Consider the following 26674-nt stretch of genomic DNA (forward strand, 5'->3'; position numbering starts at 1 on the left):
AACGTTGACATTTCAAGTTTGCTAAAAACGGTTTCTGACCTCTCGGCTCCCTTTAAAGTCTTTCGAGACATCAGGAACGGCATCGCTCTCTAGAAAGAAACCATGTGAAGAAAGAAATGTGTCATCGGAAAAAAAATGGAATTTGTACTCTTGGCGTCTCCGTACCGGGATCCTCTAACGGCATGTCCACGATAATTTGGTCGCTCCATCTTCCTCTGAGGCCGTTGGTGCAAACAGCCACCACCTGAACCACGTAGCTGCTGTTGGCAAGCAGGCTGGTGATGATGGCTCCCTGTAACCCCCCAAAAAAATGAAATGTAGTCCAGTATAATCGTCGAGGATGGACATACCGTATTTTCCGCACTAAAAGGCGCACCTAAAAGCCTTCCATTTTCTTAAAAAGCTCACCGCGGGCCTTAAAATCTGATGCGCCTTGTGTATGGTCATTACGGTAGCATTTCGACCCCAAAATGGCTCCTTGCTCGAGACATGCTGACAACGCTGAGTTCAAACTTAAGGCGATCGGTTACGCAGTTGAACACGGAAATAGAGCAGCGGCAAGAGAGTTCACCGTGAACGAGTCAATGTTATAACTTGTTGGTAAAGTGAACTGTGTCGCTGCTTTATTAAATACGTTTGACTGACATCTGATCGTTCTGTTGGCGTTTCCTTGAGCGTAGCTCCATCTAGTGGATGCATTGCAGATTGCGTCTTATAATTTTAGTGTGGAAAATACGGTATGGACACATTCACGTACCACATCCTGATCCCCGTCGGTCCTGTACTCCTGCTTTCTCTGGTTTTGGCCTTGCAGCCTCTCGTAGGTGACGGTGTACCAGTCGATGGTGGTGTCATAAACCACGCGGGGCCGCTCCCACGTCACGACGATGGTCGTTTCGTTCTGGGCGTCGGCTTGGACATTTTCCGGCGGTGAACTGCAGGCTGGAGTCGAACAGCATGTCAATGATGTCAGGGTTGAAGAAAAAAAAAATGTCCAAAAAAGTTGTTTTTGACCTTTCCATCTTAAACTATATCGATTCCATTTATTTATGAAGAACAATTGGTTCGGAAAGAGCTTGGCAAGAAGTGTTCCAAGCAGAAGCGCCCTTTTCGGAAAGACTGAATACTTTATTTCAATTTCAAAAAGAGCTGTGGAATACATTGACAGGGGCAAAATGGAGGGGCCCTGATCTACAAAGTCGAGCTCCCCGACCAACCTAAAAAGAGCTGCTTTGAATTTCGGAGTTTCAATTTATGCAGATGGAGAGGAAAGCGAATTAGAGCGTTTGATGACTGCCACTGCGGGCTGACCTTGGAGGACGGCATTATGCTGAAAGCAGACGTGAGCATTGTGAGCGCAACGTGCTCCAGTCTCACTTTGCCTTGTTGTGGCATTGTGGCCTCAGTCAATATAGTTTCTTCCAAAGCACAGGTACAGTTTTGGGGGCGGGGGTTTTGGAGTTGCTTTCCACACACCGAAACTGAGAATGTGTTTTTCACTTACTTGGCGTGGGCACGTCCTCCACTCCCGTGTACGAAGCAAACACCTGGCCCATGAACTGTTGCTGTTCTCGGAAATTGTTTTGCAGGTAATCGGTCAGCATGGCGTATCCCGCCTGCTCCATGGTCATCACCTCGCAGAACACCTCCAGCTGCACGGAAGAAGAAGCGCAGCCAGGGGGGGGGTAACAGTTGAACGCCACAAAACAAATATGTCTCTCTTGTTTTGAGACTGATGCCAAAGTAAACACGATGCGTAAGAGCCTTGTGTTAGTGCCGGGCGAATAGAGATTCCGGCTCTATTTTTAGTTGCCGCTTATGCGCCCATGCCATACCTTGTCACTCTCATTTCCGTCATGCAAATGCGCAAGAACACATGCGGACTTACCGTATTTTCCGCACTATAAGGCACACCTAAAAGCATCACACCTGCAGCGGTTGTGAGGCCCGAAATAAATAAAGCTGTGGTGCATTGTATTGTATTGTATTCCCTTCAGCGTAGCACCACCTAGTGGATGCATAGCGCAACAGCAGCCACTATTGTAGCTTCTGTTCTATGCGCCTGATAATGCATATATGAACACAGTTTTAAAATAGGCCATTCATCGAAGGTGTGCCTTAAAATCCGAAGCGCCTTATAGTGCAGAAAGTACGGTAAATAAACAACCACTACACTAACTGCCGCATCTTTCTAGATTTATCGGTTTGAGATGATGAGCAGCAGACAAGAGCTTCCAGTTTTCGGCTGATATTTTGTGCGTGGACGCATCTGAGCATAACATTGTCAGGATTTTTAGCACGGCCTCTTGTTGAATGGCGTAGCTGGACCTCGTTTTGTGGCTACTCGCCTGCGTTTCCGAGATGGCGACGGTATGTTGAAAGACAACCCACTCGACCGTCTCCGAGCAGGGAGGAGAAGTTAGCGAGCCGTTGTAGATGTAATATTTGGCGGTGTTGTTTGGCAGCAAGGACTGCAAGGCCAAGGCTTCCATTGATCCACTCTTACCTGCTCACCAACAGGAAACAGTAAGAATAGCAAACCCCACAAAATAATATTTTGTGACGTTCTCAATTGAAACATTTTGAAGGTGACTCACCGAATCGAGTAACAGTGTTTACAGCGTCGATGATAGGATTGAGGTTTTCATTGTCATACAAGCTGACCTGTAAATTCACTGATTTATTTCATCGAAAAAGGAAAAGCCTGACCGCCAAATGCCAAGTCGGACATCGCCGTGTTGACTTGCCTCAAAGAGCACAGCTAATGCCGCAATCCTGCCTCCTTCCCTGATGGCCTCCTCAATACTTCGGAAGGCGGCGGGATCGTAGGCGTAGATTTGCATCTGAAATCAAATCCGGCAAATGAGCCCAAAGCGAGCGCGAGGTAAACATACCGGTGGAGGGTTTGTTTCGAGTACCTCAAGAGGGTATTTCATCCCATTGAGGCTGTGCTCGGACCCACCGGAAGTCGCATTGCAGCGCCCCCAGTGGAAGGTGACGGTATCGACGCGGAACCTGGAGCTCAGCCCACCTCCGCTTACGTAGAAGTCGCCGTCCACATTGATAGCCACTAAAACACAAAATGGCTAATTGGGCACAGTTACACTTCGGCGCGTGCTCGCCTTTGTTGCCTACAGTTGACACATTTACGTCTTTGACGGTAAAGTCATATTTATATCATCTGTACACTCACTACTTCTACTCACATACCACAATATGAAGCCCTGATGCACAATCGAATGAGAATCACAACCAAGGGTCTTATCAAAACCGCGGCGTGTGTTTTGGTAACAACCGCACTGCGTCGCCCCCTCTCGTATTAAATTGTGCATGCGTGCCTAATAAATTCCAAGTCGCTCCTCAAGGATATTAAGTCCTAACAGGATATGAAATAGGAGTTAAGTGAGAGCCGTACACCTCATACGTTATTCCTCATCACGTCGCAGCAGCTCTGCGTCGCTACCTGCCCCTGCTATCTCATTTCCTCTCTGACTTTAAAGACACCGAGAGAAAGAGATTAATTCGCAACGATCTTGAATGTATAGATAGCGCCGGCACAGTGAGATTGCTCCGACGGGATTCGTGGGTTTATCAGGCAAGACATCGGTCGTTACACTCTTACGCCCCTCGTCCTGAGTTTTCTATCACCGCTACTCCCCGTCTATACGTTCTCGCCTGCGGCGCCTTATTGACGCTTTTCGTTTGCTCCGCTTCATCTCGGCCTCTTGACATTGATCTTCTTTTCTCTCCGCCGCACGCTCGCTCTGTAGTGTTGTGCCTCTGGCTGCCTCTCTCCCTCAATGACTCCTCCTCTCTCTGTTCCTTTGAATCCTCACGGCTCCTCTCCTTCGTTAACCCCCGTGCTGCGAAGCTTTTTTTTTTTTTTTGCGGTGGCATCCTGAAAGTTAAGCTTCTTTCCCCATGCGGGGATTAAGATGTTGTGTTTTACAGCAGCGGAATGAAATCGGATTCATTTCTATTGATCGAAATGGACAGCGAACATGTGCCTTTTTTTTTCAGAAGGGGAATACCAAAAAGACATCTAATTTGCACACACACACACAAAAATAAAGCTTTGGTTGAATAAAAACAACTGAATGACATCATCAGACCTGTTTTGCCATTGTTGTGGATAGTGGTGGACTCCGCCATGATTCGGTCCCAGCTCTCCAGTCGCAGGTTCTGGTACTGAAGTCGGACCTGCGTGAAGGTCTCGTCGATGTCCACGGGGGACTGCCTGGCGCTGGAACAGGACGGGTACTTCTTCCCCCAGTTACGCTGGTTCAGGGCACCTGCGCACAGATTTGGGGCGTATGGATTGATTATTCATGATGGCAGACCTTTGGTTCACTCTAGACATGCGTCGATGTTCTACAAGTGTGGATAAGCCAGAAGTCTTTCTTTTTTTCTTTTTTCTCCAAATGCGCATCGTGTTGAATCACATTTACGTGTACGTATGTGTGTGCCTGCCTTATGAATAACGGATCAGAATGAACAGCACGAGCGAATCTGCAGCCCAACTAAGTCATTTATTCATGACAAATTGTGCATGTTTAGAGTATGTACGCTGCTAAATGTATTCATCAAACATCTGGCTGGCCGTGCATTGACGATAACAACAGCACGGCATCTGACAAACAAAACAGAGAGAAATGAAACATGGCCTTGAATCAATTCAGTCTAAGCAAGAGCGTCGCGGCAAAATGTTGCATTTTGTAAGTTGGCCGAGCATGTGATGTAAATCTGAGCAAGTGGAGCAACACATCATACTCGCCCCTCCTCCCCCCAAAAAAAAAACCTTCACACGGGAACTACTGACAGTCAGAAACTAATAGAAGTGGCAGCGTGGGAGGTAAAGTAACATTTCGGAAAGCTTGCATCAGAACCGCGGCGGCGGAATACCGAGCTCAAAAGCGCGTCTGCGGATTGTAGGAATCCACAGCAGTTATTAACGTGTGGGGCACATGTCATGAGGTCTTCATTATTCATCCACCCAGCCAGTTCCCGATCCGCTTATCCTCACAAGGGTTGGGGGGGCGTGTTGGAGTCTATCCCAGCTGGCAGTAGGCGGGGGACACCCTGAACCGGTTGCCAGCCAATTGCAGGGCACACACAGACGAACAACCATCCGCGCTCACACCTAGGTACAATATTGAGTGTTCCATTAACCCGCCATGCATGTTTTTGGAATGTGGGAGGAAACCGGAATACCCGGAGAAAACCTACACAGGCACAGGGAGAACAAGCAAACTCCACACAGGAAGGCCGGAGCCGGAATCGAACCCTGCACCTCTGCACTGTGAGGCCCATGCGCTAACCAGTCGACCCACCCGTCATTTTTCCAAAGCCTATTCTTGCGGTGACGCTTCATGAACAACTGCTTCACGCAAGTGTGTTTATGCGGGAATCAGCGGAGACAATGGATGTAATGAAGGCAGATTGGATGGTTAAAGGGAAAAAAAAAAAAGATTTAAGTATGCCAAGCTCAGTTAGCGAGAAAACGAAGAAAAAAAAACCATCCCCCGAGGCTCGCCGAGATTTTCTTCGCTGTCGGGTTCTGAAATTAAAGGGAATGAATAAGCAATTTACATTCGATAACCCCCGACGTCTACTTTCAAAAGAAGGGTCCGCGAGGGATTTTGGTGTGATGAGGCTGAAATACGAGGAAAAACTTTGGGAAAGACCGAGAGCCCTCCCATGCAGTTCAAGTGGTCAAGACTGGAATCATTTCCACCACCTGGTGCTCCACTCATCATTTCTGCTCACTCTGCTGTAGTGAAGTGACATTAAAAGGGGATGAGGCTCTGCGGAGCATAAAAGGGAAGCAATGAGCAAGAAAAACTGTGGCGGATGACAGCGTGACGTGTCGTCCCTGGGAAACGGAAAACACATACAAACGGAAATTACCTTGGCGCCGATGCTATTCGTGAGCCTGTCAATGGAGTTTGGCGTTGTTTTTAGCGCTAGCTAAGTGGACGTTCCAAAGGCGAAGAAATGGGCAATCCCCTTAGCTGTATTTTTACTTCAAAAAGTAAACTTCAAGTGGGAGTGGGGTGTTTTTGAACATCATAACAACAGTGACAAACGAATAGCCTTTTATCGTCATGTGTTGCTATTGGCTTAGCGGCGCAACGTAGCATGTTTACAAGTTTGAGGTTCACAATGCGGTGTTCGGCCGAAGCGGGCAAAAATTAATTATTTATTCAGATATTTTTGCCGGCGATGTTCTGCTTTTAATATCGCAGCTTGATGACGTTGACGATATCGTGACAACTTGGATCGTTGCGATGTCGCTGTTGTCGTGACATCACTAATAGCTACCAAACTGCTGCTTGCTGAGGTGTGTTCAGTGACACCGTACGCCGCTCTCAATTTTTTTTTTTTTTTTTGGCGGATGTCAGTGAAAAATAAATAAATAAACACATAAATAAATGAATAAAATACAATAATAATAATAATATAAATAAATCGGGGCGACCCGGTGGTCCAGTGGTTAGCGCGTCGACCTCACAGTGCAGAGGTACCGGGTGGAGTTTGCATGTTCTCCCGGGCCTACGTGGGTTTTCTCCGGGTATTCCGGTTTCCTCCCACATTCCAAAAACATGCATGGCAGGCTGATTGAACACTCGAAATCTGTGGTTGGTTGTTCGTCTCTGTGTGCCCTGTGATTGGCTGGCAACCGGTTCAGGGTGTCCCCCGCCTACTGCCCGAAGACGGCTGGGATAGGCTCCAGCACCCCCCGCGACCCTTGTGAGGATACGCGCAATGGAAAATGGATGGATGGATAATAAATCGACTCAATGACACCTCTGATCTCGAAAAACTTTTAAATTGGGTCACGAGAGTACATAAAAAACAAACAAACAAAAAACGGGTTGTTTTACAAACCAATTCAATGGCAAGATGTCAATTAAATTTTGAGCAGATTAAGTTCCTCTTCTCCAAGTTTGGGTTCATTATTTTGACCCAGCAGATTTGGGCCTGCTGAACAGCTGAAGCTGGTCACCATTTTGGATACAGTTTTGTTGTGCATTGACGTTGAAATAAATTGAACGTAATGTTCAAAGAAAATGTATTAAACCACAGCGACTGATAACCTGGTCGTCTTTTCTTGCTAGCTTGAACTCATCAGTATGGGTATTTATACTTATAATGCATTGGGTATAAATAACCCAGCACCAGATGAGTCCCTTTTAGTCCCAGCAATGGGCTAAGCGTTATTTCACCTCATATGGGCTATGAGCCATAATTTGTTGGCTGTTTTGGCCTCAAACAGTCGGGCTGGAAGCAGATTTGTTGTTGAAAACTAGAAAGGAAAAAAAAACTAACTCAAATGACGAATGAATTGTCAACACAATTCAGACAAAAGTGCTTTCATGCTTGATGACAGACAATGAACTGCACATACTGAAATGTAGTCGCTATCTCCTTGCCTGCCTACGCGTTCACCAATTAGACTGCTTTGGATGATGTGCGCGCACGCACGCACACACACACACGGTGCAAAACTGCTAATTTCACCCTCTGTGAATAGGTTCTGCCCCGCTGAGCCAGGGAGCCGTTCAGAGCTACATGCAAGATTATTGAGTTAAATAATGTAGGGCTTAACTTTTGGGGAGACTGTCTGCTTCTGTTTGCCTCAGCACTGGCAAAAAATAGCCAAATTCCTTATCAAATATTAAAAGTCGGAACGCCGCTGTTGGATCTGTTTAGCCCAACGCTAAAACTTTTGAATGTGAATTATCGAATCAAGGGAGGGAACACCACAAGACGTTTAACCTCGTTTCGGGCTTGCAGGTTCCCCCATTTGAATCGCCTTCCATTTCAATAACTTGACATCTGGCTTCGGTTCTGATTAACCCTTTTCATGCTAACCTGTAACCTGATAACATGATAAGCTGTCCACTGTAGTAACCGCTGTGCCTGAAAGGGTTCAAATAAAATTTAAGACAGAAGATAAATTTACAAGGGGGTCTGAGAATTATCACTGGCAATGAAAAAATGTTTCTTTCACTAGGACTAAAAATAATAGATTCATGGGAGACATTAGGGAGCAGCATAAACAATGCATAGTTTGTATTTTTAGCTGCAAGCCTGCTGGCAAAAGACCTCCATTGACTCAAGCATTGAGTATTTCTTTGTCTTCTTACAATTATTTTTATTCACGAAAATGAATGCGGGCGCCTCCTCATAGGGGAGACGTTCACCATGTTTGACATCAAAGCTGAAAGCCGACGAGATGGAAGCGATACGCCCATGCTAGGCGGCAATCTATAGGAGTGTTTCTTCTTAGCTTCCTCTAGACGCGAAAACAAGTCAAAGTCTCAAGAGCGCATAAACAAAACAAAAACAACAAAAAAAAGAACCGAGACAAGACGACGCAGTCGCTTGCATGTATGAATATTGAGTGATCGGTTTCGCGCTTTTTTTTTAAGCTAACGTTAACAGCTAGCTTACATGCTACTTGCTAATAGGCTTGTAATTTAGGGCTGGGGTTGCTCCATTCGTCATTGTGGAAGAGACTCTTGGTATTTATTCATTTTTTACTGATCCAATTGATTTTTATTTTTTTGTACGGCGTTAAAAGAATTAATGTCAAACTTTAAACTTCAATTCACAGTCTTGAATCAAATGACTTGGATCCTCTTTAGGCCGTGAATTCATTTCGAGATTCTGTCTCGTCGATTTTGCAGATGACTTTGAACTCGTCGTTGAGCAGCCATTTCATTTTGCACAAATGAAGGCTGAGATCCACCAAACGGCATCAGTAGGTACGAGGCGAGAAAGCAGAGCGAGGACACGAGGAAGCGGCGCATGTACGCGCACACCTCGCCATCATTAACTCGCGTCTGGAACAAGGCTCTGGGAGCAGCCTCACCAGAATACTGAACAACTGGAGCAGAAGAAAGGCCAGCCTCAAGTATTTGGTGACTAAGAGAGCGGTCGAGAGCCGTGAACATGTGCGTGCAGGCAAACAGACAGAAGCAAGGGGCAGGGAGCGAACACGCCGTCGAAATAGCTCGCGGGGGCGTCTTGGGATGAAATATTCAAGGTGGGATCTATGACGAATACGAGACAGGAAAGCCCTTTAAAAGTGTAACAGAAGGAAACAACACTGACATGACAATCGCATCACCACACAAGCTAACTATGCCGTGTCGAAAGCACTCTCGGGCTGAGTGGGCGGTACATTTTTTCTCCGTGTTGGTTGCAACTTTCAATCAATTGGACTCGCTGCCTGCTAATCGTTGACTGCAGCCGTGTTTTAGAATCGGGGATTTGATGACCATGAAACAAAGAAAGGCAACATCGTAGGGTTTATTTTTTTTAGACTGTTCAAAATGCTGTTTGGTAGTAGTAGTATTTAGTAGTGTGTGCCTGCATTGTGCCGTGTCCGTGTGTGTGTATGGATGTACATTATGTCATCGCTTCTACCGTCCTCTTTTCTCTCTTTTGTAGTAGATTTAACCCAGCAAACATTTTGATCAATCGCGGACTGCAAGATCAAATTTTCAGAGGTTCACCATGTTTACAGTTAATGTTTTTTTTTTTTTTTTTACTTGACCAAGCCAGAGTTGGACAAGACTTTTCTCTGCCCGTTCCCATGGAAAAAAAAAAAAAAAGAATAAATCAAAAACAGTTGACTGCAATTGACTGTCAACGGTGCTGCTTGTTAAGATTCCCACTGACAGTTAAAATTATGAATGCCTTCATGTAATTTCTGGTCAAACGCAGCTGACAGGCTCGTCCCATTTATGGTGGCACAATGACATCCTCCAAGTCCCTGTCAGTCTATTGGAAAGCGCATCATAGCTGAAGCCAGCCCAGCGGAATGGCTTTCAAACAGTTCTGGCAGCTTGTAGTTCGAATCAAATTAACAAAGCAAAGTGGAGCGCTGCGGGCTCCAGCTGTGAACGCTGGTCCGAGGTCAGTACATCACATCGCATCAGTACTCCTACACTCCGACCAATGTAGGGAAGGGGAGAAAAAAAAACTGTTTTCACCGCGTTAAACAGATCTGACCCAAATTGGCTCGCCGCTTGCTCGGCCCCCTCTGCACTCCTGCATGCGCCGAGCTTCATCCAAATAGTTTGTGGGGCGGCGCCTTGTGAAAGTCGGACAGGGGGGACGAACAGATGCGACGACAGTTGGAAGGATGTGAACATGACGGCCTTTTGCCGTGTGTAGCACTCCCAACGTGGTTCCCGATTCACAATGAAAAAAGGGAACTGAAGACAGTCAGTCATGCACAAATGCGGGATTTTCTTCAGTAGCAAATGCGAGTTCACTTTCAACGCCATCGTAATTGAACGGACCCTGTGGCTGTATCCCGCCACAGTCCACTTCTCTTCTAAACGCGTGTGCGTGCGGAAGCTGCAGGACTTACCGAAACACACGTCTCCGAAAATCGGTGCGCATTACCATGTGAGCAGGGGATCAAGCGCGAGTGGAGTTTTGAAGCTCGCATAGCCAGTGGCTATAAAACTTTTGGAGTAAGACAAGAGAAACTGCAGCGGCAAGAGGAGGGGTGGGAAAAAAGTATTAAGAGTCAAATCAATACAAATCAGTTTTTTTTTTAAGGCTTTCATAACTTAATGTAAGAAGAATGAAAGAAATTGCAGTTGCGTTATATATGCGTGCCATCGCCTTGCCGTGGATAATTAGAGTGCAAACTTGCATGCAAACAGAACAGATGGGACCCCGGGGGGTGGGGGGTGGGGGGGAATCCTGCAGGCAGAAGGATCCCGGGGCCACCAGGGACGATGATGGGTACAACATGAAGGAAGTGGAAGTTTGTTCAAAAAACAAAAAAGTCACATGCATGTAACAATGACTTATTCCAATTAACATTCATATAAGAAATGTTGAATGAATTGTTATGCGCAACAACTGTTAAAGGTTGTCGACAACATCACATTCCACTGGGAATTTCCAGTGGGGTTTTTTTTTTAAATGAGATCTGGCACTACATTTGTACCATAAAATTCACCAAAAGAGAGCTTTAGGGTTCCAGTGATCATGTTAATAAAAGTAAATACCCTATTTACCGCACTCTAAGGCTCACCTAAAAGCATTCAATTTTCTCAGTGCGCCTTATAATCCGATGTGCCTTCTATATGGATCAATCTTCTGATTTCTTGGATGTAATAATTTCAGTGTTCTGTAAAGCGCTTTGTTACAGCTGCAGCGGTTGTGAAAGCCCCATATTAATCAAGCTGCAATGTATTGTATTGTATTCCCTTTAGCGTAACTCCATCTAGTGGATGCATAACGCAACAGCAGCCACTATTGTGGAATTGAACCCGGTACCTCTGCACTGTGAGGTCGATGCGCTAACCACTGGATCATCGGGGCGCAGTCATAAAACATTGGAATGAATTTCAAAGACATTTTATATTTCACTTACAAATAAATGGCTTGCTGATAATTTGATTTTTTAATTTTTTTTTTTTTACTGCACCCAATGTGAGTGCGGATGTACAGGACCATAACGACCCTGGCTAAACTTAGCTCCGTTTTTTATATACAATGCTTGTCTCTCAGCTAAGAAGCTAAGATGTATAAATTCAACATAGTTATTTGGACCAACTAATGTACTACTTTCCGATTTTAGACACGGTTTTCAGATCAGAGAATATGAAGGCGTTGTCTCTTGCGCTGACGCTGTTTTTCCGACCAAGTTGAAAAGACCTGAGAGAGGTGTGTCCAAAAAAAAAAAAAAAAGAAAAAAAATGGATGTATGACTGTGAATCGCCATGTATTGCCCCTGGTGGGATACACAGACACCAAGGTGACAGAGTGGGGTTGTGTGCTCTGGTGCAGCAAGCATCAAGTGTGAGACATGGAAAAAACCCCCGTGGGTGTCAGGGACGAACATTTTATGCCTAAATAGGCTGCTGGAAATTTAACCCTTTCACAGCGGTCACTACAGTGGACAGCTTATCATGTTATCAGGTTACAGGTTATCATTATTGGTGCATGAAAGGGTTAAAGAGATGATCAAGGTGTAATTTCAACTCATGACAATCAACTCTCATCCTTGACTGGTCCGTACGTTCTCACACTTCTCGGCGCTGTCAATCACGGGCAGCCTTTGCCACATATTTCCTTTTATTTTCATCACGGACGTCTCGCCCCAACCATTGCAAAAAAAGGAGCGCACGCTGCCTCACAATGAAGTGCGCTTCTTTCACATGGTAATGTTTTTACTCACGGCTCAGCGAACGGCACAGGGCGGAGGGAACAGATCTGCTCAGGAAGACCCGATTGTGACCGGAACACGCGGACACACTCGTGCATATGGTGGGGAGTGTTTTCGGGTTACAGTGAAGCAACACTAACCGGCAACCAGACTGACCTCCCCGTGTGATGATGAGCATCGGCGGCGAGGCCGACCGACGAGTGTAGCGTGATAAACAAGCAAGCGCCTGCCCCCCCCCTCCGCCACCCCCTCAAAATAAGACAACAAATTGAACCAAGTGAGGAAGAGGGAGCGCAGCGCGTAACAAAAACATTGCCACTCTTTGACAAATGGACTGCGCGTGCTGATTGGAAAGATTCGACAGAGGGAGGAAAACAATCTGCCAGACGAGGAAAACAAGTCTGGGGGATGAGATTGCCGACAAGGCAAATCAGGCCAATTTACATGGGGGGGGATTTCAGCACCTGCATTGTAATGAATATTTGCCATCAAACAAAAATAAGTGTGAGTCTCATTTTACCAGACGCAAATACGTCATGGATGTACGAAGACTGTGCTGCCTTACCGGCTGGACATTTCGTTGCTCCGTGGAGCTGAACAGTGCGGCAGATTATCTTTTGGCAGGGTGCACAAAATGCAGCCAGCGGACCAACAAAGTGTGCTGATCTCAAGTCTAAAACGTGGCACGAAAGCCATCTTCCGGTGGTTCTGTATCAGTAAAGTTGTTTCCAAAAATTGGAACTGTACAGGGGAGGAGCATCAGAGACCGCCCCGCCCATCCCCATTGGAAATTGACGAGTCCAATCGGCAACGGCAACGAATGATTCAAAGAGCTCCAACATGTTGTTTGTCACCGAATGCAGCCATCAAAATCGCTCGAACTCCACAAGAGGTTAATACCGTTAACAGCCCTCCATTAGCCCACTGCTGACCCCTTCAGACCCGATTCTCCTTTCCCAGTAAGAGGCCATAATCCCCCCCACCCCCCCGGGACTGCGACTATGATTCGTCTGCCTCTAACCACTCTTGTTTCTGGACAGCTTAGCGCAGCAGGGCTCCGTGCTGAGTTAGCTGCAGTCATCTGAACATATGGCCCGAGGCAGATCAAGGCTCTCCTATGGGAGATGTTGCTAGATACGGTAATTCCGACAGATCAACCGATCTGAGACTGAAATACGCTGGGCTTGTCACTGAGTTTAGTTTTTTGTTTGTGGAGCGGATCACCCTAAAAAGGTCACTACAGTGGTAGTTCTACTTACGAAATTAATCGGTTCTGGAAGAAATTTTGTAACTCGAAAAAAAGTTTGTAAGTAGAGACGCCTTTTCCATGTAAATGCCCTAATCCGTTCCAAGCCCCACAAAATTTACAGACATAAATTTTTCCTAAAGCTTAAAAATGCATCAAAATATGTAACCAATACATGTTAGAATTAGGTTATTGCACAATGAATGAGAGTTGTGCATCCTGTACAAAACAGTGAATAAAGAATACGAATTATGATCGTTTAACTTTTAACTGCGTCCTCATCGTTTTTTGCCCTCATTAGTTCATGTTCTCTCTCACAAGTGGTTTTTGCCTGGTGTTAATGTTTGCTTTTGACGGCTTTTAACAATCCTTCGAAAATGTCCAAGATGCTAGGTAATAGCCAATGGCAGAGCAGCTATAAGTATGTTGCGTTCAGGAAACTCGGAGCTGCAATTAGCAGCCCATACTGTATTTTTACCTATCTTGAAATTTCTTTCGTAACAAGAGGCAATAGTTTCCTGTTGAAGGCCCGCTGCCGACTTATTCCATACCTGTGTACGACCAGTCGATATCTTCTTGGAGTTTCTTCAAGTTTCGCACCAAAGGTTCCGCTGTTCCGACTGCAGAGGGAAGAAAGAAGACAGCGGTTAATGGTGTTTTTTTTTCAAGGTTGTTTGACTCGTCAGAATGCCAGTGAGGTTTTGAAATAATTCATGAAGTGTGTGCTGGCTGATGTGATTATTTAAGTGCGCGCTCCATTCGGCACACGCTGATGCATCCCGTTATGATACTTGAGGCCATGATGTTATTTTGGGGAAGAGCAGCAGGAAGTCGGCAATTGTGGTGAGTCATGGCACGGAAACGATTGGGGGGGGCAAAGAAGAGTCAACATCATGAGAATAACAAAATAAGATCATGATGACCAATGCCTGAATTATCCACTTTCACTGTGTGCAAACCTTCCCTTCGAAACTTCCAAGCTCTCGGCAGAGTCAAATTTAGGTCAGAGGCATCCACAACATAAAGTCAGCATAATCCTATTGTTTACCGCAGCGGGGTGGAAAAAAAAAAAAAAAGATCGCGTAAACAGCGTGTCGCTACCGAGCTGCTTCTGAATACTTTTTTTTTTTTTTAATGCATCTAACATGCGTACACAAAGTAAACAAAGCTCTCCTGTATCATGTGTAAAATCGTCCGCATGAATGCATATTCAGGAGCCACGGGGGGGGGCATCGATGTTGCGCATCACTTGTTTCAACTCACTTCTTTGCTGGACTGTCATGAAATCGAAATTGCAACATTCTTCACCTTTTCTTTGTGGATTGTTGTTCTTTTTTTAACCCTTTCAAGGGACAGCGGTCACTACAGTGGACAGTCTATCATGTTATCATGTTACAGGGTGCACGGAAGGGTTAAAATCGAACACCAGCAGCTCCTGTGCGCACGGATTACAGAATCGTTACGATACCGGTCCGCCTTGAAATTACGATCCTATTAGAGGTTCAAACTGAAACAACAGGTAATAATTAGCCTCGATGGTGTGTGCGCGGCAAAAAAAAAAAAGAATACATTAGGCGCAACGCGTCTGTGGGATGTTAATGAGGCAATTAGCGATGCGGTGCGCCTGCAGCTACTTCTCGTCTTCCCTCCCGTGCCCTCGTTCGTTTATCTCGCTGCTATTCCTTCTCGTCGGAGTCGCAACGACCCGCGTTTGTTTCATGGTTCAAATTTTGGAAGCATATCAAAGCATGTTTTTTTTTTTTACCTTATCTGCTATGAGGCTCGGAAGAAAAGGCCAGTCGCTTTGTTTAGCTGGTTTAGCTAGTTTAGCGGAGCTTTCTTCTCAACAGATGGAGGCACGGCCGCTCTTATCAAGCCATTGGAGATTGAGACTTAACATGACCTCCCGCAGTTTGGGAAACTCAAAGCTCGGAATTGGAAATTCCCATCCAGTGCTGAATATGCTTTGAACGAAATGGAGTTACTGGGCGATATTATTTTGAACCAAAATGGCGGGAAAATCTCAGGGCAAAGCGGAGTCATTCGCAAAAACACTAATAAACAAAATCAGCCCGCTTTCCACTAATTACTAAGTCCTTTTATTTTGGCGGGGTGGGGCTGGGGGGTAGAAAATCCGACTGGATTCCTATGAGCTCAAGCTGCGTGAAGATGCCGCCAGCAGGATTGTTGATCATTTTGGGCTCATCGAGCCTGTCTCAGCAGTAAATCTTAACGAATGGAACAGCTCTGGATTAGCCGACTCCTGTGGGGGTTTGATTTAGACCAAATCCTTCCAATGAGGAAGCCGTCCGCCGGCTTCCTTTAGGGCACCGCAAACTGATTTTAAGTCGACCCATTAAAAGAATCCCAAATTCCAAGTCATCCTATTTAGTTGTCCAAGATCATTTACTGTCATTGTCTCCATGTCTCTCAGTCAGCGACTAAAATTTGAGTATCAAAATGTAGAATACATCATAATTTATTGTACCTCATCAGTGCCTTCGTCATACCGTATTTTCCACACGAAAAGGCGCATTGGATTATGATTCGCATCTTCAATGAATGGCCTACTTTTGTCATTTTTTTCATACATTGGGCGCAGCGCATTAAGATAAGATAAGAAAAACCTTTATTAGTCTCGCAATGGAGAAATTCCCAATTCACAGCAGCAAAGTTACGAAAGGAAGAAGTAGAACAACAAAATATAGGAGCTGCTGGAAAGGCAGCCACTCTCGCGGCGCCATCTTGAAGTCAAAATAACAATAATAACTCAAGACGCAATCTACAATGCATCCATTAGATGGAGCTACGCTCCACCAGAACGATCAGATGTCAGTAAAACTTATTTAAAAAAGCAGCGACACGGTTCACTTAGCCGACAGCAAGTTATAACATTGACTCGTTAACGTTGAACTCTCTATTTCCTTGTTCAACTGCGAAACCGATCGCCTTAAGTTTGAACTCTGCGTTGTCAGCATGACTCTTGCAAGGAGCCATTTTGGGGTCGAAATACTACCGTAAGATGCTTGTGGAGGCTCTCAGTCGTACAGGAAAGTTCCATCGTAGAAAGGGTTCTGTCAGTCGTAAATACTACCGTAATGACCACACACAAGGCGCATCGCATTTTAAGGCGCGGTATGAACTTTTAAGAGAATGGAAGGTTTTTAGGTGCGCCTTTTAGTGCGGAAAATACGGTAATTGGTGATGTTGGTCACTCCAAAATGGGCACACAGTCACGGCTAACGTAACGTACGTGTCATGTCGCGCTTTCGGCGAGCTGACGAGTCATCGCGTGTGCATAACGTGTCGCATAAAGAGCAATGGAGAAAGGAGATGGACACACTTTCACCGTTTTGAGTTCGTTGCAGCGAAAAACAACACTTTGTGCTGTCGACAGAGTGTTAGCTAGCTTCAATAAACTGTGTCAAACATTTTATCCGTCCGGTGTCCTTGAATTTCACGGTTAAAATGCACTCGCAATTAAGCGGCCGGATGTCATCAACGCAACATTGTGAATTTAAAAACCAAGTTATCGGCAAAGTTACTTTTTCAAGGTAACTGAAGCACGGCTGGTCATCACAAGAGGAATTATAAAGACAAAGCAGAGGAAAGCCGATTGAGGGAAGCGTTGCAGTCACTTTAGAAGTTGGCATGAAAGGTGTACCAGAAATTTAATTAAATCCAACACGTTGGATTCGTGGTGACAATTCTCTGCCTCACAACGCCAGCTTATCTCTCGAGACTTGTCGTTAAGTTTCAACGCACATCCCGAAAAGTGACGTTTGAGCCACCACAAAACGAGATATTCCTACGGATGGGATGTGATTTTTTTTTTTTTTTTTAAATTAGGTTAGACAGACGTGCAGACTGATACCCAACCACTTGGAAGGGGGCGCTTGCGGCCTGCTGATAGGGCGGCGGCAGACATTCGCTGTTCCGTCTCGTCATCGCTCTCGCACTCAAGTCCGGCAGCAGAAGGAACCGGTTAATGGGATCAGACTTTATGTCAAGTGGAGGACAGTGGAGCTTTAAACAAACCGTACATTGTTCCGCCCGGCCTGGGCGGCATTAAAGGCTGCAATTTAAAACCCAAGAAGACAAGCTTATCATTGGGATCTGTGTGTCTGTGTGAGAATGCATATGTGTGTGTGTGTGTGTGTGTGTGTGTGTGTGTGTGTGTGTGTGTGTGTGTGTGTGTGAGGTGACCGTGAGAGTTTGGGGCCCCGTTGGACAGCTGTACATGTGCGCATGCACATATACATCCAACGACGGAGTGAAATGCAACACCACAGTTACATCCACACATATGTGGCACAATGGGGCAGTCGACCCCCCACCCATTTTTTTTTTTTTTTTTTTTTATATATCTTAACTTGGCATTCCTTTCACACCACACACACACAGACGTACAAAACACCTTCATGAAATATGAACATGCCCGAGGCGTCCTCCGCACATTTATCGGATTAACCGTGTGTAACTGCCGGTGTAATATGTACCGCGCGGTGGTAAACACTGACTCATGCCATGTGGTTATCGTAATTTCGCCTTCTAAGGATGAAGAGAGGAAAAAATAAATAAATAAATCAACATTACACTCTCTTACCGAATAGTAAACGACGGCAGGATTAATAAAAGGGCTCGCATGAATAAATACTCTGACAGTCTGACACAACGCAGGATGAAAGCTGAGCTTTCCCCCACCCCTGCGCACAATTTCATCGAGTTGAGGCGCCTTGAGTGCCGCTTTTCAAGTTCAGCTCTTTTTTCATGCTGGGGATGAAAAAAAAAGAGCCGCTCCAGACAAACATTTAACATTGACACACATAGCATGGAAATATTCGACAAATCCAGAGGTTGACGTCACGCTTGTTTTTGACACCAATTTGCTTTTTAATCCTTCAGATTTGCAGCCAAATGGGACGACCGGACATTTGTTTCATGTCGTCGTCAAATAACCTGTAGCAATAATATTTAGAGGCAACTCGGTAGAATCGTGTTCGCATTGGTGTATAGCACCAAATTTTGCTTCTGTTAGCAAAAAAAATAAAAAATTGTCAGGAAAAGCCTACTAGAACATCTGAAACGGACTGAGGGTTAATCAGCGGCACGTTAAATGGCGGCGGGTGTGCAGGGGCTCCTGTTTCGCGTGTTGTTGGTTGATTCTTTTGACATCCCTCTCAAAAAGATTTTTTTTCGTCAAACCAATTGAGTTGTACGGGTCACAGCAACCCTTTCATGCACCGTGTCACCTGATCACATGATCAGCTGTTCACTGCCGTGACCGCTGTCCCTCCCAAAGGTTCAAGATGGAAAACGTTTTGGAATGATTTTTTTTTAGCTGCCCTTTATCACTGAATGGGTGTGGAGACTTTTTTTTTTCCCCCACTGCAGGTTTTCTATTCGGCCTATTTTCCACCTTGTTTGAAGGCTGTTAATCTTTCGCCTGATGATATGTTTTACATTTGCATTAAAAAAAAAAACACTTTAATGAGGAAAACATCACAGAGTTGCGATTCATTCCCTGAAAACTATCAACTGAAGTTCAGCGGGTAAACTCGAGCCTGCTCACATGTTAAATCCACAGTAAAAAAAAAAAATTGTCGATCCGTAGCCTCCAAAGTGGAATTGAATTCCAACTTTCACCTCCCGGCAGGTGTTCAAGTCAGGTGTTAAAAAAAAAAAAAAAAAAAAAAAGGATGAATAAGCTTTCTTCCTGCATTTCGAGCCTGCAGCTCAGTTTTTTTTTTTTTCTTTGGAGCGCTTGTGGGGGTGTGTGGTGAAAATTTCTCGTCTTCGTGGCTGGTTTCAAAATCGCAGCCTGGGGCTGAGACTCACAACCCGGCGACGGGGGTGCATTTTAAGAGACAAGTTGAATTTACCAAAAAAAAATAAATAAAATTTTGAAAAATCATCACAAAATGATCGATGCAAATATGTTAACAACGCACAGACACGTTTTCGTGCGCATGCAGGCGTGAGCGTTCTAGCTCACCTCACTAATCTGCCCGCCTCGTCTGAGCAGTGAGATGCGCCAATCCCATCCGCTTGGCACAAACTGAGAAAATACTGCGCGTGCGTGCGTGATTAGTAATCCCGCATTCGTTCGGCGGAGCGGTCCTTCATCCTAATACGGCCGCCGTTGGCCATGAAAATGAAAAAATAAAAATAAAATTCACCCTTTCCTGCACCCTGTAACATGATAACATGATAAGCTGTCCACTGTAGTGACCGCTGTCCCTGAAAGGGTTAAAAAGATGATGCGCTCTCAGAAAGCAACACACGTTGCAATCTATAGAAGATACAAACACTGAAGACACTTCATTTGCGAAAAATCGTCACGAAAGAATTGGTGTCAAAGCGTTGTCCATCAGCATTCGGACGGAATGAGTTGGAGTTTCCATGACAACGGTACATATGACAACCAAAAAAGCCCTCTACGGCACGTGGAGCAACCCGACTTCCTGCCGGCTTCCTGATCCGTCTCTCTCCGTCGCCATGGAGACGCAACAATCTCCCGTCCTCGCCGTCTTTCAGCCGAGGGTCATGCCCCTTCAATTCCTCACTTGTTTGGCGCACTCACTCATTTTTGCCACTGCCCCCCCCCCCACACACACACACAAAAACAATAATAATAATGGATTGAGGCGTTCTGTTGTATTACAACCCCATTATGAGTCAACGCATTACGGTGACGTCAGGTGCTGCTGGAATGCTTTAGAGCGGTGGAACAAGCGTTCCTTTTAGGTAAGGATGTGTACCCCCCCCCCCTTGCTGTTCGCTTCTGAAAGGCCACCACCCGGCTGAGAGCACTTGAGAACTCGGGACTGGGGCCAAAAGGGGAAAGGCTGCTGGAAATGGGCCAGACTGTCATTCTCAGAGCTCCTACTCACGGGTTCCTATCGGGACCGTGAGCGGTTTTTTTTAGGGTGCTTTGTGGGCGGTGGGGGGTTGGATGGGTTGAGCGTTAATCAACTCGCATTTGGTCACAGTTCCCGGGTGACCCTTCTCCCTGGCAGACGAGACACAAAAACACCGCATTTTACATTCATTCAACCAATTGGTTTGGGGTTCCGCTTCACTTTTGACAAGGAAAACAATGACGCCGTCTTTTTTTTCCCACAGAACCACCGATGAAGTCAAATGTTTGATTGGCGACCGATTATCGCGGCAAAGACGTGATCGGAATGCCAAGCTCAGCGGACTGCCAAGTGATTCCCTCGCAAAAGTCCGGCTGGAAGTGTTTGCAAACTAAAAAAACAAAACAAAAATCCAGATAATTTCGGCATTCCCGTTTTAGTTCGCAAATTGCAAAGCGGGACACGGGCGGTGCTGCCGTGATCGCGGCGTGCCATCCGACGTTGCGCAACAGCCGTTCAAACGTTGTCGCTGGCGGTTAGCGAAGCAGCTGTCGAAATAAAACCGGGCGAACTCGACTTTAAATGAGCAAATTGGGAGCGCTTGGATCATTTCCACGGCCTGTTTTCAACAAACAGTCTGCCGGCGCAATGCTACTTCATTTCCAAAGTTTCCCTTTCCAATATGTATGTGAATTCTTTTTAGAATAACATAGACAAAGGAGGACATGTTTGGATGAAATATTGTTCTAAATTGGCAATTTTCCCACATTCAAACTTGATTTGACCTGCAGTAGGTGCACTGTTGCCGTTCCTCCCGGCTTGTTTTCTGCCATCCCGGCAAAACGTCACTCGCTCCGTCAATCAGAGTAGAAAACTTTGGAGCGTGTTCCCGCCTCGCGCATGGGGTGTCAAACATACGGCCCGCGGGCCGGAACCGGCCCCCAAGGAGGTTCAATCCGGCCTGCGGGATAATTTAAAAGTGAAAAAAAAATGCATTAAAGACACGGAATGAATATTTTAAATAAAATGCGATTCTGGGGCACACTGTTTTGATCACAGTAGAAGACAACATTGTTTTGATCGGGGAAGAAAACAGCAGTCTCAGTCTGTCACCGAGATAGACCCAACACAGCAAATGAGATGAAAGCGCCAATCAATGCTTCTTGAGACCAAAACAAAGGAAAGAGATGATATTTTGGTGATTCATAGCACAGTATGGTATAATGTTAATGGTTCGGCCCACTTGACATCGACCGAGTCCGTATGTGGCCCACAATGTGAAATGAGTTTAACACCCCTGCCCTAGCGGCTTCCTGTCCGGCCTTTTTTGGCCATCAAAGGGACGAGCAGCTGTCGTCATGACCCGGGCTGGGCTTTTTTTCAAATCAACTCGCCGGCAGGGCAAGAGGAGACTGCTGCTGTTGCTGCTGCTAAGTGGATTAAAGACAAACTTACGAATAAAAGGTTTGGGATGGTAAAACCAAAGCGCCAAAAGGGGGAAGGCAAAACACCCCAACAGAAAGTCAATCAATTATTTATGTAACATCTGCGGCTTGTCTCAGTGCCAACCCATATGATCGCGTCACCCGCGTCTGTTGTGCGGAAATGTCATCAAAATCTTCTTCTCTTATGTTCCATTTGGAGGACTGAAACAGCTGTGGGAGGAAATTATTTTAAAAATAAAAAATTAAAGGCAGCTAATGAGTCTTTAGGAAATTGTTCTAACAAGATTTATCTGACCTCATGGAATGTTTTTATTCGGCTGGTAAAGTTAGTGCAGCAATCATCTCCTTTTTAGCAGGGATTTTATATTAGGCGGAAGAGGAGCAAATTACAAATAATATCTCATCATGTGCTGGAACTAAAAAAAGTAGGCTTTTGCTTTGCGGAGAAATTTCACGCGTGGATGACAACGTACCCGTCGATTATTTCTGCATTTTATTTGCTTTGACGATCCCCCAAGCTCAACCCCAAAATAATGACATCATCGGAAAGCGACACTCCGATGTCTGCTAGTTCATCAATACTTTTGGTCAATAATCCGGGGTCAACTCTCGGCGGTGTATCAGGTCGTCCAGACGGAGCCTGGAATGAGTTGGAGCGACTGACTGTAAATAAAAGCAATAAATGACGCAGACGAGCGAGGCAGATTTCACCCGTCATATCATTCGTGGCGTGTTTGCATCGACGTGGTTAGATGTATTTGTTTTCGTCTCATTTGGACATCATCAGAAGGCAACAACAAACACAGACTGGCTGGCTGGCAAGGGAGCCTTGTGAGCTGAGAAATGATCAATACCACGCTGGCTGTTTAGAGTCCATCACACCAATCGTCACGCGCGAGCGAGCCATCAATGGCGCAATGCAATAATTCAGTGTCACAACGGGGGAAACGCCAAAGTCCTAAAACACGACGACGACGATAAACCGGGGCTGTGACTATCGTCGATTTCCAGTTCGAGCGGAATTAAAAGACGGATAATCAAGACTGGCGTCAACCCGATTGGTTTGGTGTGATTTTAGCGACGGAGAATCGCGCATATGGAATTCACGAGCAGCAGGTGCGGTCACAACCGAGGGAGCGCGTGGCTGCAAAGCATATGGCGCGGTGGCAGCGCCTCGCTCGTAAATCGCCGCCTGCTATCAGAACGGATCGTTAGGGTTTTAAAAGCCTTCGCGTTACATTAACTTTGGCAGTGATTTCTTAAGCAACAAACTCACTGACAAAAATGTTTCAAAGAAAATAAAAATCATCCATATTCACAAGACATTTTTTTTCACTTTACGGGGACGCTCAAAGTTAAATACAACCGAACTGTACTGAGGCTGTGCTTCTTTTGCGAACCACTAGAGGGAGCTCGTGCACCACTACACCCTTTGAGAATCGCCGGCTTATCCTGTTCAGGCTCACGGCTCCACTCGAGCAGCCGACGGGTGGATCGGAATTCAGGTCAATCAAATTCACAATCAGGCAATCACTTAATGTGAGAGGACCAGATTTCACGGGACACTGCAAGTGCTCAAGTCACGATTCAGCAATACACTCGTGCACCGGAGCTCGCGAGCCCGGCCGGCCTTGTCATCCAACATCAGTGACCTCCGAGTCCTCCCAAATGCTCTGTTGGATGAACAAAACTCCCCGAAGGCGAGGCAGACTGTGTTTGGAACCGCTCGGACAAATCAGGTCACAACGATTGCATCCGCCAGATCACACAGATTTGAATGCGTGCTTGTTTGTCGCCCGTGTGATACTGCGCGAGTCAAAATGAAGAAACTGTTTTGGAGCGACCGATTTGGCATACTGTGAGACAGATGGTTGGATAACACTGCAGCCATGTTAGCCGCAGGGAACGCTGGCTCTTCGTCTACAACTAGCCGGAACCAAATCTGGAACATTGAAGGCCAGCGATGTCGGGAAACGCGTTACCTAAGAAACTCGCAACAGCAAATCCAACGTGTTGCTTTTTTTTTTTCTCCAATCAAGTCATAAGACTATGGTTTCTTTTGCCATCAAAGGGAGTTGCTGTTTCCCCGCTTTCGGTTTTTCAGCAGTGAAAAAGAACTGACGTTCACAAAACAAGGGTCGCATATTCCAAACTGGAAAATACAACTCGCTCAAAAAGGGAGTGTGAAGCCTCGAAAAATTTTGTCCTTGAGCTGAGATTACAAATGGAACAAAAGGTATTGAGGACGCAAACACTGATTTAAAAAAAATCAGATGTTATCAAAGCAGTCCCCCTAAGGCACAGGTGTCAAAGTCAAGGCCCGGGGGGCCAGATCCGGCCCCCCACGTCATTTTATGTGGCCCGCGGGATCAAATCATGTGTGTCAACTTTCATGATTCTTGCGGAAATCTGTACCGAAATGTCAAATTGTCATGGGTAAGAAATAACGTTGAGATTTTACACCGGCCCTCCGAGGGAAGCCGTAAATCCAAAATGGCTCGCAACAAAAACGGAGTTTGACACCACTAAGGCTTGGAATAAGTTTTGGCATAGGAATTAATAGCACTGCTTTGACTCCTAAAAAAAAAAAAAAAAAAAAAAAGAATTTCATTATGCTCTTAATTGATCGCTACAAAAGTGAGTTCGGTCTGGTTGTGAGATTGAAAAGTGTGTTTCACCCTTTCGGGGACAGCGGTTACTACAATGGACAGCTGATCATGTGATCAGGTTACAGGGTGCATGAAAGGGTTAAATCTCTCATCTCACCTTTTTCCTGTCATCACTTGATTCAAAAATATCTGATATTTTACAGCGGACGTCGCTCGCAATTTCACCGAGATGTGCGACTCAACATTTGGTGAAAATAAATGAAGCGGACGACCTGCTTTGCCTCTCCCACCCTTTTCCAGAGATGAGCGTTAAATAAACAAAAATGAGGAGCGTAAAACAATGCCTATGCAGATGCTTCCAAGTGGGGTAGACAGACAGCGAGTTCACGGTATGGCACGATACAAATGCTGTGAATCGGGATAGTGCAGCCAGCGGTTCGGGTTGAGCGCTTCGCACGCTCCACATGCTCATTAAGAATAGTTGAGGCTGCTCGAAGGAGTCGCACGCATGCACCGCAGCAAACGGCATCACTACATGAACTCTTCAACATGTGGCCGCATCTGCCAGCACAATCTTTTACCAAAACGCGGCACAGTTTGGAAAATATACGCAATGTTGGCATGTTGGAGATGCTTTGGCCACAAAAAATAAAAAATAAAAGTTTCATCAAATGCGCATTATCATAATCAATCACGGGAATGTGCATCCGAAATATGATTTAAATGAGATTTTCTTACCCACGAGGCTGAGGAGCAGAAGCCGGGAGAGGACTTCGTGGACCCGGACCGTCTCCATGGTCGCGAGAAAAGGACACGCAGAGAGGCCGAATGTCGCTTGGCAGTGGGGGGGGGGGAGAAACGCGCGTCGTGTGCGTCGAGATGCGCTAGCAGGTCATCCCGCCGGTGCGCGCGTCCGTGCGTGCGTGATGCGTTGACGCCGCCAGTCGACGCTGGCGCTCGGCGGGGTTCGGCTCGGGTCTGACGGGGGGGAGGAAGCTCCGTCTGGCTCGCCGGCTGGCCGGATGAATGCGGACGCGCGCTCGCGAGCCGCAAAGCGGGGATGAAGGGGAGCGCCACCCACTGCCTGAATGAAAATGAATGAGGGGCGTCTTGGTGATTTGACTCCAGGGATTTGCGTGTGTGCGTGTGTGTGTGTGCGCGTGTGCTCGCACTTGACATCCAATCAGTGTCTTTCATCGTGAAAGCTCCCGTTGCATAAAACTGCACTTTAGTGCAGACACTGGAATCACTTGGGCGATATTAACCCTTTTCATGCAACCCTGGAGCCTGATAAAATGAGAAGCTGTCCACTGTAGTAACCGCTGTCCCTGAAAGGGTTAAATTAGACACAAATGTCATCAAAAGCCCCCCATCATGTGTTTATTACGATGGTTGTTGAACTGCATCGCATCCGATTTTCCAGTGCCGGTCCTAGCCTAAATTGCCAAGGGGGCACCGGCCCCCGTTGAAATATGCTTGGACCCCCCAGGTGCCAGGCCAGACAATAGACTTTTGAGTATATTCCGAGTTTTCTGTCCACATTTCCCCCACCTTCTGTCGTGAACACAAAATGAATATTTTTCAAGAAATAAAAAGAAAAAAAACGGGGTGGCTAAAGTGCAGCCCGAGAGTCGGGCCAGATTTGCCCATCCACGGTCTACTTATTCCCACAGCATGTAAACTAGCCGAAGAGTTGGAATAAATTCTACATTGATCGATTTTCCCTCCAATTATTTTGAATGGCCGAAAAGTAAGAATAGCATTTGATCTTTTTCTGAAATGAAAAGACTGTGGGACAAGCTTTACGAGCGGGGTCTAAAGAAAAACTACATAAATTACGCCTTGGAGCTGCTGTCGCCAGTGCACAGTATTGCTCAATCATGTCAATTAAAATAAAAAGAATTTCACACTTTCAGGGACAGAGGTTACTACAGTGGACAGCTTATCATGTTATCAGGTTACAGGGTGCGTGAAAGGGTTAAAGAAGAATCCCAGTGGGGTGATCGTGTCACATTTTTGCAGCACTTAATCTATTCACATGGTTGCCATATCTACAGATGACTATGAAGTCCCCGCTAAGTGCCAAACAAAGAAACTCAAGTCTCTTTTGGGGGACTTCCATGAGAGGATGCGTTCAAGGAACTCGGGATTCAGCGGAATCATAAAGACCCCACTGATCACAGTATGTCTGGATGAATAATTTGTCGAGAAACAAAGGCTTTGGTCCACTGATCTGGAGCAGCCCCACACGGCGGAACAAGACAAAACTCTCCCACAGCGGAAATAAAGTGTGTATTAATGTAAAAGGTTGG

General features: G+C 45.9%; 1 protein-coding gene across 3 annotated transcripts in view; it reads right to left on the bottom strand.

Moving 5' to 3' along the window:
- Positions 1–25464, bottom strand: part of ptprz1b (protein tyrosine phosphatase receptor type Z1b) — a 34298-nt gene extending 8834 nt beyond the window's left edge. For all 3 annotated transcript variants that reach the window (XM_019891870.1, XM_019891869.1, XM_019891868.1), the window contains exons 1-11: positions 25101–25464; positions 14000–14068; positions 4113–4292; positions 2919–3070; positions 2748–2843; positions 2598–2664; positions 2349–2506; positions 1505–1652; positions 758–942; positions 166–292; positions 40–89 (exon numbers count right to left, since the gene is read on the bottom strand). In XM_019891870.1, coding sequence (XP_019747429.1) covers positions 40–89; positions 166–292; positions 758–942; positions 1505–1652; positions 2349–2506; positions 2598–2664; positions 2748–2843; positions 2919–3070; positions 4113–4292; positions 14000–14068; positions 25101–25158 — 1290 coding nt within the window. In that variant the 5' untranslated portion in view covers positions 25159–25464. The remainder of the gene's footprint in view (positions 1–39; positions 90–165; positions 293–757; positions 943–1504; positions 1653–2348; positions 2507–2597; positions 2665–2747; positions 2844–2918; positions 3071–4112; positions 4293–13999; positions 14069–25100) is intronic.
- Between the last annotated feature and the right edge of the window lie 1210 nt (positions 25465–26674).

The sequence above is a fragment of the Hippocampus comes genome, unplaced genomic scaffold (assembly GCF_001891065.2).
Source record: "Hippocampus comes isolate QL1 unplaced genomic scaffold, H_comes_QL1_v1.1 scaffold63, whole genome shotgun sequence".
Taxonomy (NCBI): Eukaryota; Metazoa; Chordata; class Actinopteri; order Syngnathiformes; family Syngnathidae; genus Hippocampus; species Hippocampus comes.